Source organism: Pyrus communis, chromosome 15 (assembly GCF_041283825.1).
Source record: "Pyrus communis isolate YQ-2024b chromosome 15, ASM4128382v1, whole genome shotgun sequence".
Lineage (NCBI taxonomy): Eukaryota > Viridiplantae > Streptophyta > Magnoliopsida > Rosales > Rosaceae > Pyrus > Pyrus communis.
In genome coordinates this window covers 38880864-38898667 of record NC_142579.1, presented here as the reverse complement: position 1 = coordinate 38898667, position 17804 = coordinate 38880864, and the positions used below count along the sequence as shown (strand labels likewise).

The following is a 17804-nucleotide window of genomic DNA, read 5'->3' as shown; positions in this document are numbered from 1 at the left end:
CCACGTCACCTACCAACAACTTGCGTGTAAAGAAGAATGTACATCATTTTGTTGTCCGATTCGACAAATGTGATTCCATTTTATTAGTGAGACAGACGATAGGGCGGCCATGACATGCCCGCACAATCATTGATCCCGCTAGGAGAAATTTTTTATCATGAAACATTAAGTACTTACTTACGTATAAATGATGATAAATTGTATTTTTAAAATTATTAAATTTTTAACACATATATCTTATTATTTATATAATAATATATGATGTATAACTTTTGTGGCGCGGTTCCATTGAAAAATATCCTCTATAAAAGAACATTTGGACCCGCAATTTCCAGTAGGTGGTGTACTAGAGACTGACAGTTACACTCTCAGCTGGCATTCATTCCTCAGCTTTCCACCCCAAAACCATAATCCCCAGTTCTCTCATCCATCCAGTCTCTTCGTCTTCTCTCTCACCACTCCAAATCCAAATCCATGAGCTGGTGGTGGGCCGGAGCTGTTGGCGCCGCCAAGGCAATTACAATCTCAACTACTCCGTTGATCCTTTCAATTTTTCAATTTTTGCTTAATTAACGTTTTAATTTTGATTTTTGCAGAAAAAAGCCGATGAAGACGAACAGCCGCGAGCTCCCGAGAGCGTGGGACTCGTGATCGGCGTCACCGGCATAGTCGGCAATAGCCTCGCCGAAATCCTTCCTCTCTCCGACACACCCGGCGGCCCATGGAAGGTCTATGGCGTTGCGCGCCGTCCCCGCCCGAACTGGAGCGCCGACCACCCTATCGAGTACATCCAGTGCGACGTGTCTGATCCCGACGATGCTAAAACCAAGCTCTCTCCGTTAACGGACGTCACCCACGTTTTCTACGTCACGTGGTCCAGCCGATCCACCGAGGTGGAGAACTGCGAGGTTAACGGTAATATGCTGCGCAACGTTTTGGAATCCGTCATCCCGAACGCGCCCAATCTCCGCCACATCTGCCTCCAGACCGGTGGCAAACACTATCTCGGACCGTTCGAGTCGTTTGGCAAGATCCAGCCGCACGATCCGCCGTTTACGGAGGACCTGCCTCGACTGGATACCCCGAATTTCTATTACACACAGGAGGACCTTTTGTTTGCTGCGGTGGAGAAGAAAGAGGATCTGACTTGGTCGGTGCACCGGCCCGATATGATTTTCGGGTTTTCCCCTTACAGCTTGATGAATATTGTCGGCACGCTCTGCGTCTACGCCGCGATATGCAAGCACGAGGGGCTGCCGCTGAGGTTTCCGGGAAGCAAAGCTGCGTGGAATTCATACTCGGTGGCTGCGGATGCTGATCTGATAGCGGAGCACCACATATGGGCGGCGGTGGACCCGTATGCGAAAAACGAAGCGTTTAACATCAACAACGGGGATGTGTTCAAGTGGAAGCATTTCTGGAAGGTGCTGGCGGAGCAGTTTGGGATAGAGGAGTACGGGATTGATGAGCGAGGAGGGAGGCTGAGCTTGGCGGAGCGGATGAAGGGGAAGGAGGGGGTATGGGAGGAGATAGTGAGGGAAAATGAGCTGAAGGAGACGAAGCTGGAGGAGGTGGGAGTGTGGTGGTTTGTGGATGTAGTGCTGGGTGGGGAGGGTGTGCTTTCTAGCATGAACAAGAGCAAGGAGCATGGGTTTGTGGGGTTTAGAAACTCGAGGAATTCGTTTGTTACCTGGATTGATAAGATGAAATCTTTCAAGATTGTGCCTTGATCGATTCATGATTGCATCGGTGGATTGGTGATGTTGGTTGTTGGGTGCTGCTGGGTGCGGGCGAGTGTTTGTTTTGGGTTTATTGTTCATGTTCTATATGTAAGTTAGCACGTGCTGTGATTCTAGTGTTTTTAGTATGAGAGTTTCTGAATGAAATGTGCATAATATATTTACGACGGTTGTAACCCCTCTGGGGAAATTGTGTTACGATGTTATTTATGACGGTTGTATGGTGAAATTATGTTACGATATTGGAGAATGAAACGTTTTTCTTTACTGAGAATGAAGACATAATTTCCATCGGGTCTGATTGGGCTTAAAATGTAATGTTTCGACTCGGAGGAATATGAGTTTCTGGCAGATTGAGATGTGGTTAAGCAACCCCTCTGGTCTGATACCAAAGCCCCATAGTCATTTGCTCAACAAGAGAGTCCGATGTGTAAGCTAACAAAACGGAGAAGCAGACCACTACTGACTATAATTCTGGGCGGAGCTATGTTTAACCTTTTTCGTTGGAGATGGCCTAAGCACCTAACTTTAGGCCCTTGATTATACGCAACTTTTTTGTAATCGTAACTTCAATTTTTTTCATGATTAGAACAAAACAGTGAAGCACTCTCGCTAGCAACCACCGGAGTAGCGACTAAATTGAAAGTGGATCTGCAAAGAGCGGAACCGATGTGGATCCAGGGTAGCCGCAAGACGCATTCCTTTAGGGGGCGTTTGTTTGCCCTTACTAAGTTGGACTGGACTGGACTAGACTAGCTATTAGTCCAATATTGTGTTTGTTCCATACTGGGACTAACATTAATGAGACTAAAGGGGACTAGCATGGACAAAACCCTTCACTAAGAGGTCTTAGCGAGACCCCCCAATAACCATGGGACTAGCTAAGACTATCCTCTCTTTCTCGTCCTCGTTATGCTCAACGACCACTCCCGACAGACTCCTCGTCATCTCCGGTCACCTAGATCAATCATTAACTTTCCGACTCTCTTTCAGATCCATTTCACAACCAACTTTCATATAAAATATACCAAATTGAAGCTGGGAGTGACAAGATTACGATTTTACCTGAATCAAGGCCAAAATGTGGTCGAATGTGGCCAGAAAATGGCCTGGAAGTCTCGGCCTGTTTGGGCTTCTTCAAATCCATGACAGATTCGAGCATTCAAAGCTAAGATCTCGGTCTAGGGATGGTGATGAATTTTTTGGCGGTGCTAACTTCATCCAATTTAACGAGGGTTGCCCGGAAAACACATCGGGAAACCTGCAACTCGTCGGGAAAATTGGAGTCGTGAGGTTCCATTCGAACAACATATAGTTAGAGAGGGAGGGAGGACAGAGAAATAGAGACTGGAATCAATAAGGAGTTTGACCGGGAATGAGAAAGAGACATGAATTGAGAGGTCTAAGAGGAAAAAAAGAGGGAGAGGGTGGGACGATGAGAGAAGAGGAAAAGAGTGGGATGGAAATGGTAGGAAAAGATGAAAAAGATAAGATCATAATAAAATATTAATAATTTATATATTAAATAATATAATATTAGAATTTGTTATTATCCAGCTTCTTAGTCCAATACTGCACCAAACGCTTCACTAAGTTAGTCCAGTTTAGTCTAGTCTAAGCCAGTCCAGCTTAGTCCTTGAAGCTAATCCAGTCCGAGATAGTCCGGCGCAACAAACGCCCCCTTAGTTTCTTGACACAAACACGTTATTGATGTTTTCTTGGGCCAATCGTGAGTATTTAAAAACACAAGAACATTTGTTACATTATTATGTTGTTGGGTTAACCAAAAAAGTTGTTGGTAGATTAATTAGAAGCATTAGTGGAAATTAAATGATAAGTTTTTCAAAACATTAAGGGTAAATTACATTTTACCCCTTCAGGTTTGGGGTCGATTTCAATTCCTTACAACATTTTTAAAACATTTCACCTTCATACCTCAAGTACTATTTTATTTTAATATAATACATCCGTTACATTTTCCATCCATTAGTCTGTTAAGAGCTGACATGGCTGCCACATTTGTGCCACGTGGCTAAACATTTAATAAAATATTAAAATAATTATTTAAAGAAAATTAAAATAAAAAAAAATAAAAAAATAAAAAAAAAACCCAGATCTCCTTCCCTAGAATCCCCACCCGTGCCCACCCTCCCACCTCGCATCACCCTCCCCTTCCCCCATCCCCCATCACCCGCAACCATTTCCCTCCCCACTGTGCCTCCAAAAACATTCCCCATCCAAACCATCATCGCCCCCTCCCCCGCACGGCTACCGTGTGGTTTTCTATCATTTTTCCCCACCCTAAAGCCCAACAAGCAAAACCCTTTTGCCTTGGCTTTGGTAGCTGTTGTATCTTCCTTCACTTTTTCTTTTTGCAGGCATAGAGGCATATATGGACTCTTCAAAGCTTTATGTCCATCCTTCCCCGAAAGCAAATGGGAGGGCGGCGGTGATGTATGATGCCGAGTCCCTGCACTTTTCCTCCCATCAGGCGCAAACCCACCATCCTCTGCCGCAAAACCCAGAAGAGGAAGAGATAATTGATTAAAAAACACCCAGAAGACGAAAAGAGAGAAGATTGAAATTTGAAGTAGGTTTTTGGTTTTTGAAATTGTAAGGTTCTACAATTCCTTGAAACTATTGGATTCTAGGGTGGGTTAGGAGAGGCTTTGGTTTTGGATTGAGATAAAATGGGTAGGTGGGTGGCTGCATCTGTTCGAGTGGTGAGGTGGGGGTGGCTCTTGTCTTTTGGGTTGATGAAATGAATAATGGCAGTGGCTTGGGTAAGAGAGAGAGAGGTGGTGGGGTGAAAAATGGCTGTTTGGGGAGCTTGGGAGTGGATAATCGGGATAAGATTCTCGTAGTGGTTGAAGGTCGAGAACTGGAGATTTTGGATCTGGGGATTTTGGGGGGTTTGGGGTTCGAGAGAAAGAGAGTGGGGAAGGCAAACTGGGTTTCGGTTTTTTTTTTTTTTTTTGTGCTTTTTTTTTAATTAATTATTTGAAAATTTTTATTAAGTGTTTAGCCACGTGACATAAATGTGGCAGCCACGTCAGCATAAATATGGACCTCTTATTTGCCATGTCATCACTTAACGGTTTATTTAACAAATTTTCTAACAGATGTATGAAATTGAAATAAAATAGTATTTGAGGTATGAAAGTGAAATGTTTTAAAGATGTTGTAAAAAATTGAAATCGGCCCTAAATCTGAGGGGGTAAAATGTAATTTACCCAAACATTAAATACACAAGTTAAAGTAATAATGGAATACACGTGGCAGACAATGAATGAAAAAAGCAAGTAGGAAAAAATGGGAGGGGAAGGTAGCTATCGTTCCTCGTTAATCCAACAACACTAGGAACCCACATCGCACATTATTCTGAAATAAGATTTTAGATGGCTGAGTGACAATTGTTTAATCACTTCAACTATAAACCCTTATTTATAAATAAATTAAGAAAGCTCTAAACTATGGTGTTTTATCACCATCACCTTCAAAACTTGACATCTTTCCACTAACACTAGCATATGCCCCATATTTGTGTTTGAAAATAATTTTTTTTTTTTTTTTTAAATGAGAAGGAGAAAGGGGGAAAATGTGGATTAGAGAAAGGAGTTTTCTTTTTATGTTTTATTTTTCAAAATTAAGGGATGTTAGGATCACTCTTGGTGAGACTTTAAAAAAACTGTCAAATTTAGTATATGTAAATTTATATTACTGTCTATGATTTTGTTTTGTGGTAAAAGATAGAATTATCTTTCTACTTTCTTTTAGTTGACAAAAATAATTTTATTAATATGTAATTTAGATAACCATAGTTAAACTGGAACACTTCCCAACTAATAAAATTCTGAGTAACAATTATCTATGGTATAGAGTGGGACGAAATAACGTACCCAAAATGCTTTCAAAAAATAACGTGCCCAAAAATAACAAGCATCTCTTTGAATTTATAATGCAAGCTCTACAAGCTCTTCATGGCACAATCTTGTAAGCTTTCATCTTCTCAATCCAAGAAACAAACGACTTGTACGAATTCCTAAACCCTAAAAACCCATGCTCCTTGCTCTTATTCATACTATCCAACACCGCCTCCCCACCCAACACATAGTCGGCAAACCACCACACCCCCACCTCCTCCAGCTTCGTCGGCTGCAGCTCATTCTCCCTCACTATCTCCTCCCACACCCCCTCCTTTCCCTTCATTTCCTCCACCAAGCTCCGCCGCTCTCCCTCCTCGTCAAACCCGTACTCCTCAATCCCAAACTGCTCCGCCAAACCCTTCCAAAACTGCTTCCACTTAAACACATCCCCATTGTTGATATTAAACGCCTCGTTTTGGGCATTCGGGTCCACCGCCGCCCATATATGCTGCTCCGCTATTAAATCTGCATCCGAGGCCATCGCGTAACACTCCCACGCCGCCTTTGTTCCCGGGAATTTCAACGGCCGACCTTCTTTTTTACAAATCGCCGCGTAAACGCAAAGCGTCCCGATTATGTTCATCAAGCTGTGAGGAGAAAACCCGAAAATGTTGTACGGACGGTGGACCGACCACGTCAGGCCCGGTTTTTTCTCGACCTCCTCGAACAATATGTCCTCAAGCGTGTAGTAAAAATTGGGCACGTCGAGCCGCGGCAGATCCTCCGTGAAAGGCGGATCGTGGGCCGGGATCTTGCCGATGCACTCAAACGGTCCGATGTAGTGTTTGGTCCCCGTTTGGAGGCTGATGTGGCGAAGATTGGGAGCCGCTGGGATAACGACACTGAGGACGTTGCGGAACATGGCGCCGTTTGCCTCGCAGTTTTCGAGTTCGGTGGCTCTGCTAGTCCACGTCACGTAGAAGATGTGGGTGACGTCAGTTAGTCCGGAGAGCTTGGTCTGGACGTCTTCGGGGTCGGAGATGTCGCACTGGATGTAGTCGACGGGGTGGTCCGCGCTCCAATTGGGGCGCGGGCGGCGCGCGACGCCGTACACCTTCCATGGACCGCCGGGGGTGTCGTGGAGCGGGAGGATCTCGGCTAGGCTGTTGCCCACTATGCCCGTGACGCCGATTACTAGCCCCACGCTTTGGGGTTCTGACGTGTCGGCTGCTTCCGACTTTTTCTGAGCAATTCACGTTAATTAATCAATTAAATAAGATAATCAGTGAGATGATTTAATGATTTAATGAGATTAGTGGTGTTATTCTTACCTTAGTAGCAGCAACAGCTCCAGACCACCACCAGCCCATATTTTGGGTTCAAAACTTCAAATCGAAAGTCTGTAGCAGCCAACGCCGATTGTGGAAATTCCAGAGTTGTCGGATTTTTCTTCTTCTTTCTACTTCCTTTATTTTATTTTCTTATATATAAAGGAGGACAAAAGGATAGATATGTCTTGACATATGACGTAAGCTATGAGCTCTTCTCAATAAATATCTCAAATTCATGTGGTAGTCGGTGGAGTGAAGAAAAGAGAGAAATTATGTTAGTCGGTGTGTTTGCGTGCCAAAATCCTTGAATGCTTAGTGATATCCTGTACGAAAATGCTTCAGGAGTTTGAAGTCAGATGGCAGGAAATAAACATTGTGGTACTTATCCTACTGGGCTTGAAGCCCAACTAATAAAGCAAAATAGTACACTTTTAATCTATACACTAGGCCCACATTTCTTTTGCGATCTAAGGATCAGTTTCAGTGCCCAGGTTAAACTGTTCATGTGCTATGTATAGTGGCTCATCGGTTGATTGTGTTGAGAGTGTTCATCTTATTTTGAAGAAATAATAGACTTTATATGTGCTTATTAATAATGGAATCATCGTGTATTGCCAATTTATTTTATGATAAAACATCAATTTTTTTTGAACTGGATGTTGAAATCAAGTGATGGGTAGTTAAAATTTTAGTGTGACGTACACATAGTTACGTGATATTAATTGAATATCAATTGTGACATTGTGTGTGTGTGTGTGTGTGTGTGTGTGTGTGTGTTAATGAATCTAGGTTTGAATGAATTAAAAGTCGGAAGTGTTTGTTTAGCTTGCCTACCACAAAAAGTAACTAGGGTGGATATCAAATTGTAAATAGTAGAGATCTTGTCCATATTTTCTTTGCATGGTATGGGTAAAGTAGAGATCTTTTTCTTTCTACCTATTCATAAACAAGATTTCTAAATTTAAACTCAACATGCGATTTAACTGCTGCACCTAGGTGATTGTATTTTGTAATATTTGGAGTCATTTAGCTTATATATAAGTATATAACACATGGAATTCGAACCCTAACCTCCGGTTTAAGAATAAATGCTTACGCCACGTACAAAGTTCTCAATACAAACATTGGAAATGACCTTATGTTTTGTTTGAATTGGGGATTATCAAGTACCTTATGATTTAGTTTACTAGAATTTTTTATTTTTCTTAAAAAGGGAGACAACTTTTGGCAAGTCACGGTTATCCATCCCTTTTGGGGGACGGAAAGACTCACAGAGGCATTTCAGCCTCCCCCTAGCTACAAGTCTGGCTTCCTCACCAGCAGCAGGTTTCGAACCCAAAGCCTCACAATCCGTCATTTACCACTGGGTCACCAGCTCGTGGTTAGTTTACTAGAAAATTAGATAGAGAAATTTGAAATGATCAAAAGGCAATCCATTGAGAGAGATTTGCAAATCAGTATTTAAAATAAATCATTTGAAAATTCCTTATTTAGTGACTTTGTTATACGCAAGTCATGTATTATCAATCTGTCTATCTACTGTCTTATAGTGTATTTCTAATTAATTTAGCTTAAATCCTTGATGTGCCAACACACCATTGTGATAAACACATGGATTCAAGATGATAAAGTTGAGTAAGTTGATCAGAAGACAAGGCACTAAAGATAGAATTAGGTACACCTTTTTACCTTTTCATTTCGTCCTTCTCCTCATTGGAAAATTTTGTTTAATCGATATGCCTAAGTGGTCCTCTCCACCTTCGCCATATATTCTAACAGTACATACATATAAATGCAGTTCAGTACTATTCTCCGGATTAACTACCAGACACAAAGTATGTTTTAATTAGATCATCAAATTAGAAATTTTGTTGCACTTAAATTCTAATTGACCAAGAAAACGCTTAACCTAAAGATAATACTAAGCTGATCGTGAAGAATAAATTAACGTATGCAGTAGTGTATAGCTTTAAAAAGGACACAGTTTCAACTGCATAAACCCTAAATTCAACTAGAACATATCGTTAAATCTTGTGGTTATAAGTATGCATCACTACTGATTTCCAATGACCCATCACGAAAACGTACACTGATCAAATGCATCACTACTGATTTCCAATGACCCATCACAAAAATTTACACTGATCAAACCACGACCAAAGCTTACATCTTTTTCTTCCCTTCCATCTTTCTCCTACTCTCTTCCTTTGGTTGAATTAAAGGTTCTTCTAAAATGGTGGACAGACCTGAAAAAGATACAGCACAAAGGCGATTGATACTTCCACTAGATAAACCCTAAAAAGTTGCAAAGACGTACACAAACCGCACGTTAGAAAAATGAAACAATTGTAGTAAACCTAATATTTGAATTTCAAACATTTACAAGTGATCTTACATGACATAAGTATATCGTCACTGTGTCGCTTTGTGCTAATGTTATAACATACATAACGTTGTATTATTGGCACAAGACGCAACGATGGTTGTATACGCTATCTCATTCTTGTATTGGAAATTTCGAGTGCCAAATTTAATTTCACTTACCTTTCTTCTCCATCATAATTCTCCTCATTTCATCATGGTAATCTTGCTTGTCGTTGCCACTCTCGTATAAGTTAACCCTACCTTCCGACACTTGTACTTCTTTCATCGCTTGAAAGTCTTGATCATCACTTGTTGCCACTTTTGACCTGGCAGTGGCGAAGAGCCAAGTGGCGTCCATCTGTTTGCTGATCATACGTGCGGCATAGTATGGAATCTTCACCCGTTTTCTGCTCCCAGACTTGATGCAGCCATTGATGAACATCAAACAGTCCATCATGCTTTCTTTGGCCAATCCTTTCATGTCATAAGCCTGTGATCTTCTCCAAAGACTTTTGCTGTGAGAATTCACCGGACTCGACAAGCAGAGAGCTCTTGTCGAGTCTCTAATGGCGGCATCTGCTTTTCCAATAAGCAACTGACACTGTGCTCTATTGCTATAAAGCACCATTCTATCTTTTCTCAACCCTAATGGGCACATTTCTAATGCTTCAGAATACTTAATTATAGCTCCCTCTATTTCTCCCATACAAACCATATGATTTGCTTCTTGTTTCATTAAATCCACCAAAACCCTACTTTCCTCAATTTTTTCTTGAGACAAGACTCTCTCCTTCCTTCTCCTCTCTACCTTCAAATTCCAAACCTCTTCCAAACATTTTTCAATTCTTCTGTTCTTGTTCAACTTGTTTAGAAGAAGTGCTTTTGTGATTGCTTCACCTACGTTTGATCTATCTCCAAGGCTTTTGAGTTCAACCAAATCGATAAGAAATGAGGCGGCCATATTAATAACTTTGTACCTCGTATTCGGGTCTTTGAGAAGCAACAAGAGGCAGTCGATCCCCCTGTACTGCCAATCATCTGAAGACCTTGAGAGATTACACAGGCTCTCAATAACTTCCCTTGATTCAGCAATTTTTTTTCTTCCATATTTACCATAGCACAAAATCCTAACAAGTCCAACGCCAGCTGGTGAAGAGTGATTGGCTAATCCACCCCACATTCCACACAATTGTTTCAAAAAAGCCCCATTGCAAATGAGATTCAAAGACCTCTCTTCGCAAGCAAAACAATTTAAGATATAGAGAGACCAACACTGAAGCTGACTAGCCCATTCTTCTGCCTTGCGGTTCTCCATTTCAAATCCCCCAACACCTCTTGTGAGCAAATCACAATGGTATTTCTGTCTTTTTCTCCCATCTTTCACCCCCACAAAACTAACATATACCGCATCAAGACATGTAGAGGCTAATTTTATGGCTAATCTCACCACCTCTTCTTCGTACTCCGCCATGGCTTCAAATGTACTCTCGTAGCTTGCAAGGTGACCTAGCGCTCGAACCGCAACTCTTTGCTCGACCCAACTCATCTTCCCTCTGAGAAGCTCCAAAAGCGGTGGAATCACGCCTGATGCCACTGCCTTTTCAGCGAACTTAGCCTTGTTCATGGTGTAAGAACCAATGACATGAGCTGCATAGTAAGGGATGTAGATGTTTTGGTCCCTCTGAAGCCAAGCATTACTCTTGTTGTTGATGCCTTTGTGGATAAACCGTACCATGCACTCAAAGATTCCAAGGGATGGGAACTCTGGGTCTTTAGGGTGAGCCATAGCAACATTCCATAGGCTGCTCAGCACTAGAACATTTCCTTGGTCTTCCCTGTGAGGTAGTTCCTTGAAACAGGCTGATATTCGAGCTCTTCTCTTGAAGGAGTTTGGCTCTTTCATGGTACAAAAGAAGCAAAACTGCAGAGTGCAAGCCTGCTCTTTTGTAATATTGCTGAGCAGGGTTTTCTTCTCCTTTTTCTTCAGGGAATCCATGACTGAGGGCAAAGGTTGAGAATTTAGGGTTTTGGTTTTGTGGAGAGCAATAAGGGGAATTGAAGGGAAAAGGTCAAAATTGATCAAGTGGGCAGGTGTTTGTAGCTTAGTGACATTAACGGCGCATGTATTGTAATCTTTGTACTTTTGAATTATTTGTGCCTTTATTTTCGAGAAAGGTTAGTCTCCCCACATAAAGGTTGTCATAAACAAAACTTTTCTTTCATGAATGTATATACTCGTGTGTCTATCTCTTTTTATATATATATATATATATCATACATCGAGATCACACATTTAACCATTCATTACTTTGATTATGCTATAAACTAGAGTACAATAAATTTTTGACTCATTATGCAGTTACTGGATCATGTAATGAGAGAGATGGTGCGCGCATCCGTGATTGGCATGGAAGTTTCTCTTCAGTTTCTAGCTAGCTCATATAGAGGATCTGATTTCTAAGGTGGGTTTGTATTTTGTGCAATTCTTTTAATTACATGAGGCGTTTGTTCATATAATTTGTAATATTATTGGATTCAATTTGTGTTGTGGAGTGGTGTTGGGTTTTTACAAATTGCTGGCCTTGTGACAGCCACATAGGTAACAAATAAAGAAGCATGTGGAATTGTCATCTGACATTGCAAGGCAAAGTGGTCCTCATTTCGAAAGGAAGGCCTTTCAGTTATTCTTCGAATCAGGTCTCTACTTTCTTCATTAATCTGCATTATTTTTCCTGTAAAATACTAATTTGTCTTAATACAGCTAATTAAGGATCGCGTAAGCAAGATATATCATAGATCCTCAAAATCCACCAAGTGTAATTCCAACCAATAAGCACTTATTAGAACACAAACTTTCTGCTTTCAATGCACATTTGACATCATGTTGTCTGGAACCTTGATTTTCGTTTTAAGTTCCCTTGTCAACAGGTCTAATGCTACTCTACTATTAATCTTCTTCAAAAGCTACTCTAAAAACCAAAATCTAGGTCTTTCTATTCTACTTATAATAATGCAGCAAAATGTATTGTGATTACAGATGGGTTTGTTGCAAAAGGGAGTTGAGGGACCACAACCTGAAGACTTGGTATCAGTTTCCGATTTGCATGGCAAAGATACACTACCATCGTGACATCTCGTGTCATGTAAGTTGCTCTACTTCAGTCGGTTGTAACAAAAGGTCGTTCTTGTGGTCCTCCTCAACTTAACCTCATTCAAACAAATATTAAACCCATAACTAGCAAAACTTTTAGAAAACAGAATTAGTAATTTAGTACAACTGGGTGGAAGTCTCAAGAATATGCGGCTGTTACATACACAGACTATATATAGATTGGAAAACAAGAGGACATGAAAAGAGGCAATTTATTAGAGTTTAATCTTCTCTAGAAATGGTAATTAGGGTTTAAACAATACACTTCGAAGACTCGTGGGAGTAACATGACTCTCTGGTGATTGGTAACCAAGTGTTGCGATGTGCAGACATGTTTCTGGTGTTTAGTTTATTGCTTGTTCGTAGGATTGGCGTGGAGAATAGCTACATCGGTTTCTAAAGCTCATGATGATTAGAACTAATGCTTTTGTTTTCAATATCCAAAAGATGATTGGAATGCAATGGTGTAGTAGTAACCAGCAACTTCAAATCTGAGTTGCACACCTTTTTTCTTTTTCTTTTTTTTTTTGTTATAAGTGATAATTCTGTAAAATTTGTGTCCTAGTTTATTCCAGTTGGTCTTCCATGTCTTCCCCAAATTGCTATTCCTTCATTGAGTTATGTTTTGCACGCAAGTTATGAGGAACTAAGACTTTCAAGCAAATTATATGGTCCATGCAAGTTTTGTACGCATATGTATTGCATAAACTTTTATTTGTTCAACGAACGCAAAAGAAAACGAGAATACAACTTTATACAATCAACACCCAAAAAAATTGTTTGGGGGATATTGGAGGAAACTAATTTTATATTGCAAAATCAATACACTAATCACACCTTAATTCTCTTGACACGGTTCTTAGTAGAGATATTAAAAAATGAACAACTTCAAATCTTCTACAAACAAAATCCCTATATCCTCAACCACTCGTCCTGTCCCACGCCCTCCGCAACCCAGCCCAATGGCAGCTGACTCCTCAACCATTCCTCCTTGTTTGCTTCCGCATAATCACTCGAAATGAGACCCCAACCGAGTCTGAGTACAAGCTAGCGAACTTCTAGGTCAACAGCCAAAGCTCTTTGCAATCGCCCAAGTCGGTTGATTTAGTAACTCGCTTTTTGCAACTTCGTTAGTGTTAGAAATTCACAGTTCTCTCAAAAAATGCGCAAAGATCTCAAAAAAATTTGAAAATTTTAAGCAAATAAATCACTTCATATTCAATTTTTGAATAAATATTTTTGGAACATTTTTAGAGGCATCGAATACACATGACTCGTCGATGAATTCCCGAAGACAACTTGCGCTCGAAGGATGATGGTGTTCTTCTATTTTTAATATTTTTAGTTTCGTTCTTTTATTTTAATTTATTAGAACTAAGCTATGTTAAGGGTTAGTGAATGTACAGGTAAAATATGAGATAAGTCAGACATATGACACATGCATTTCAGTTGCATATGAATTTAATTTATAAGGTTGTATAGTTATGGTTCATTTAAATTAACATCTAATTGAATAAACGACTCAACAAATGTAAACATAGGACGGCATGTGTGTGTATATACAAAAACTTTCCGTAAACAATCAAGAACAGTTTGATTCATTTTTTATTCTTGTTTCTAAATTGTTTTGATTGAAATCTTAAAAAAAAAATCAAGTACATTTTCCTTGCACGTGAATACGATTTCAGGCTCTCCCTCTTTTTCGTAAATTAATATAGAGTATTGCTTTAGCTCTCATCCGGTGATCCTTTTGTCTTTATTTTTAAGTCGTGCATGAGATTCAAGTCTGTAGACTCAATTACCAATACTTAAGCAAGCTTTGATTCTTTGGACCAAACTCCAAACCTTTAGGCCTTGATCAGATAAAACCCTTACCAACTGAGGAAGAATGAAAGTGTGACTTCAACATTTGCATCTTTTTCTTTTCAGTTTTGATTTTTCGCAAATCTAACTGTAAACAGGTACAATGCAGAAGCTCCAAGTCAATCTGAAATTAAGTACAATTTTGCATCAAACCCTACAAAATACGAATTTTACATAAATAGTAACTGATCTTAAGAGGAATCCTAATCTCTATTGGTTCTAAATGAGCTCCGTTACGCAGCTCAATCATCCACCAAAAGCCCAAGTCCCGACTCCACAATGATTTTTGACTCGAGCACAACAATTTTTCAGGCACCTGAGAAAATCTACAGACAACTCACTATGTACAAGTTTGAAACTACATCGATCCATCACAGAAGTCCTGCACGCAACTCGGCTCCTATCTTACCATGCCTACCTTTGATATAAGTCAGTCCATACAATTATTCTTTCAAACATCCATCTTCCACATAAGATTACTTGCATTGCCTCCATGAGACTTCTCGAATGATGCAACTTTCGCCCGATATGCAGCTGCTCCCGCAGTGTTATTTACAGTCTGACCCTGAGGGAGCTCACAGGCTTCACTCATAGTAGCAAATCTTAGCTCAGCAGGAGGGATGAAACAGTCCATTGACAAGCCAGGGACATTGAATGCCACTTCCTCAACTGTCCAAGCTTCTTCCATCCTCGTCTTGGTGTGGCTCATTGCAGTTTCTCCAAACCTGAATAGGGTTACTACTGAACGTCCCGAGTGAGCGATCATAATCCCCTCAACAGGCTTGTAATCATCGAGGAATGAGTTGATTGTGGTCTCCCAGTAAACAGCATCACCTCCATTGTTCTGAATGCGGGTCAAATGGGAATCTTCCAAGTGTACAAGGAGCCCTGTTTTCTGGCTGAAGTAGCCAAATAAAACATGCCTAATGATCTCCGCAGGCCCTTCGCTCCTGGCTTTCAGCGTCAAAGGATCTGCAGAAAGCTTGAGGATGAAACAATCCTCGCCATTTATCTTCTTTTCACCAATGCATCTTGAGCTGGTAAACATACTAGCAGTGGTTCGTGGGTCAAGCCCCTGTATTCAATAAATAAACACAGTGATTAAATTGTGCACGGCAAAGGCAAACTGAGCCAAACAAAGCAGGACTAGCATTTACCTGAAGTGCCCGTCGCAAGGGTCTGACAGGCCCTTTTGCAGCATGTGCACCAAGCCAAGGCGTGTGCCTCCACACAAGCTTTCCATTGCAACCAGCATGAACCTTGCTGCCGCCAAGTGCAAGCTCCACATACCACATGTCTGGATGCATCTGCCACAGGACAAAACCACCCGACTCTGCTGCTTTGGAGGAATTCTTGTTCCGTACAACCCTGTTGGCCGTTTCAAACTCCGAGGCGATCATTCTCACCTTTCCCATAGCATAAGCATTGTGGATTGAGTTCTGAAGCTTCTGCCCTCCTGATGCTGCTGTAAACTGCTGCAATATATACTGAGCAGATGAAGTCTCCTGCAAAACATATAAAAAAAAAATTGTGTTTAGAGGGTTTCTGTAAAAACCGAAATGAAGAAAAAGGTCCTGTCCAGTTCGTATAAAATGATGAAATGAAATTAAGCCCCACAGCCTTAGGTTTCACATCTGCAGATATACTTGGCATCAAATACACAGATTCAACATTCCAGTTCAGTTCATATAAAATGCAGTTGAAAACTGAGAACTGCACAATGAGATCACAATTTGATGAAAATTGTAAAGGGTATGTGGTAAAAAGGAAAAGGAAAAAGTTGCACAAAGTGTGTATGAAAACGATCGCCATCAAACCGAAAGATTCTTAGCTATCCACGGTTGTATATCCCCTCATGTCCTCGTCGCGTGACACAAGGGACATACAACCGGTTGCAACGCAAATTCTTCTTTCGTTTATGATAGTGAGATCAGCATGCGTGAAATCAAGGGAACTTACGTTAGTAAACATGTGGAGAAAATATTCAAAATGTCCTACCAACTTTTATATAAAAGAATCCGGCATACATAGGAAACTACTTGATGAATCTCTTTTTTTATTTTTATTTTTCAGGAAATTGAAAGATGAATAAACAAAAAAAGGAAAAAAAATCTACAAAAACATTAATTTTCACAAAAATGAACATAAACTAAACCAAATTTATAGCTTCCAAAGTTGTCAAATTTATACTAAAATTTGGACCCTTTCAAGTTTTCAGCATTCAGAAAATCAATTTGATTGGATTTGGAGGAGTAATCAGCAAAAGTTACATGTCAAGGGAAGGACTTACAATGGGTGTGTCTTTGATGCTAAGGTGAGGCAGAGGCTCAGTGGTGCTAACGTGCACCGGGGCGAGCGGCGCACCCAGAACCCCAAGCAACAGCCGCAGATCCGACCTTTTGTAGGTGGAGCACGAAACCGAAGGCGTCCTGCACAGCTGCCCCTTCATCCAGTGGCCCCACTTCCCCTCCATCCTCGAATCTCCACCGTCCGTCCCATCCGGCCCTTCCTTCAGCGGCGACAGCGCCTCGGCGGGCCTCAAGTTCCCGGATCTCAGAATCATCAACGGCTCCGGCTGCGCCACGTGATGATTCCTCCGCCGCCTGAGCAGCCCCGACATTGGGGACCCACTCCTGGCCGGACTTTTCGCCCTCGACCTCCCCGGCGACAGCCCCCTCGTCACCTCCTCCTTCAAAGCCGAAAAAAAACCCTGCTTTCTCTCCATTTGACAGCTCTGCCCCTCACCCAAAATTCTGCAGAAGAAGTAGAAAAATGAGAGGTGTGGTTTGTGGGTTTTGCAGGGAAGAAGTGAGAGAGTGAGAAGAAAGAAGGGAGCTTTGGTGAAAGCAACTTCTGGGTTTTGATTTTTGGAGGAAATAAAAAGGGTGGTAATGATTAAACGAAGGAAAAATATTGCGCCGAGAGAGACAAGCAACAGCACACACTAGTATTACTACTACTGTGGGTGGGACTCTGGGAGCGAGCAGAGAGCTGTCTTTATTTGCATTCCCAGAATTTCCCTTCTTTGATTATGCCCTCCCTTTTTTTATTTTTCTTTTCTTTTTTGTGCTTGTCTACTAATTACTGGAGAATAGTTGTGTTTTCACTTTTGTACTTTTTTCTTTGTCTGGCGGGGGATTTCGCCAACCAGTAGGAAGGAGTGAAGAGAAGCGCGGTTGGTTAATGGCTTATTTGTCATTTTCCACTCCCCCATTTTCTTATTTGGTACCTTGTTTTTGAGAAAAACTTTTATACGTTAATGCAACACTGGAACGTTACTATAAGCCAATTACGTATTGATATATGTTAATTTATATAATTGTAACATTGTTATTGTAGAGAAAGTATTGAACAATCGGACCACGTGGTTATTTATCCATAAGCACAAAAATACCCATCCAACCTTGCCCGTAGGAGATTGGTGCCACTATTCGGCCAAACAGCCATGTGGTCTGATTGTTCAAACCAAATAATTTATTTCCGGAATGCA

The 17804-nt window shown here is 41.0% G+C and overlaps 4 protein-coding genes across 4 annotated transcripts; 1 reads left to right on the top strand and 3 right to left on the bottom strand.

The window, feature by feature from the left end:
- Positions 1-272: 272 nt before the first annotated feature.
- LOC137732287 (3-oxo-Delta(4,5)-steroid 5-beta-reductase) lies at positions 273-2006 on the top strand. The gene is made up of 2 exons (XM_068471597.2): positions 273-513; positions 597-2006. The coding sequence occupies exons 1-2, from the start codon at positions 475-477 to the stop codon at positions 1728-1730; spliced, it is 1173 nt and encodes a 390-aa protein (XP_068327698.1). The 5' UTR covers positions 273-474; the 3' UTR covers positions 1731-2006.
- A 3658-nt stretch (positions 2007-5664) lies between these two features.
- LOC137739393 (3-oxo-Delta(4,5)-steroid 5-beta-reductase) lies at positions 5665-7266 on the bottom strand. The gene is made up of 2 exons (XM_068478966.2): positions 6937-7266; positions 5665-6848 (listed from the first exon to the last, which is right to left on the bottom strand). Exons 1-2 carry the CDS (start codon positions 6973-6975, stop codon positions 5718-5720), a joined length of 1170 nt encoding a protein of 389 aa, XP_068335067.1. The 5' UTR covers positions 6976-7266; the 3' UTR covers positions 5665-5717.
- Positions 7267-8869: 1603 nt separating this feature from the next.
- Positions 8870-11397, bottom strand: LOC137714048 (uncharacterized). Its single transcript, XM_068453368.2, has 2 exons — positions 9481-11397; positions 8870-9182 (listed from the first exon to the last, which is right to left on the bottom strand). Exons 1-2 carry the CDS (start codon positions 11294-11296, stop codon positions 9100-9102), a joined length of 1899 nt encoding a protein of 632 aa, XP_068309469.2. The 5' UTR covers positions 11297-11397; the 3' UTR covers positions 8870-9099.
- Positions 11398-14346: 2949 nt separating this feature from the next.
- Positions 14347-17451, bottom strand: LOC137735909 (uncharacterized). The gene is made up of 3 exons (XM_068475264.2): positions 16605-17451; positions 15472-15819; positions 14347-15389 (listed from the first exon to the last, which is right to left on the bottom strand). The coding sequence occupies exons 1-3, from the start codon at positions 17037-17039 to the stop codon at positions 14766-14768; spliced, it is 1407 nt and encodes a 468-aa protein (XP_068331365.1). The 5' UTR covers positions 17040-17451; the 3' UTR covers positions 14347-14765.
- Positions 17452-17804: the final 353 nt, after the last annotated feature.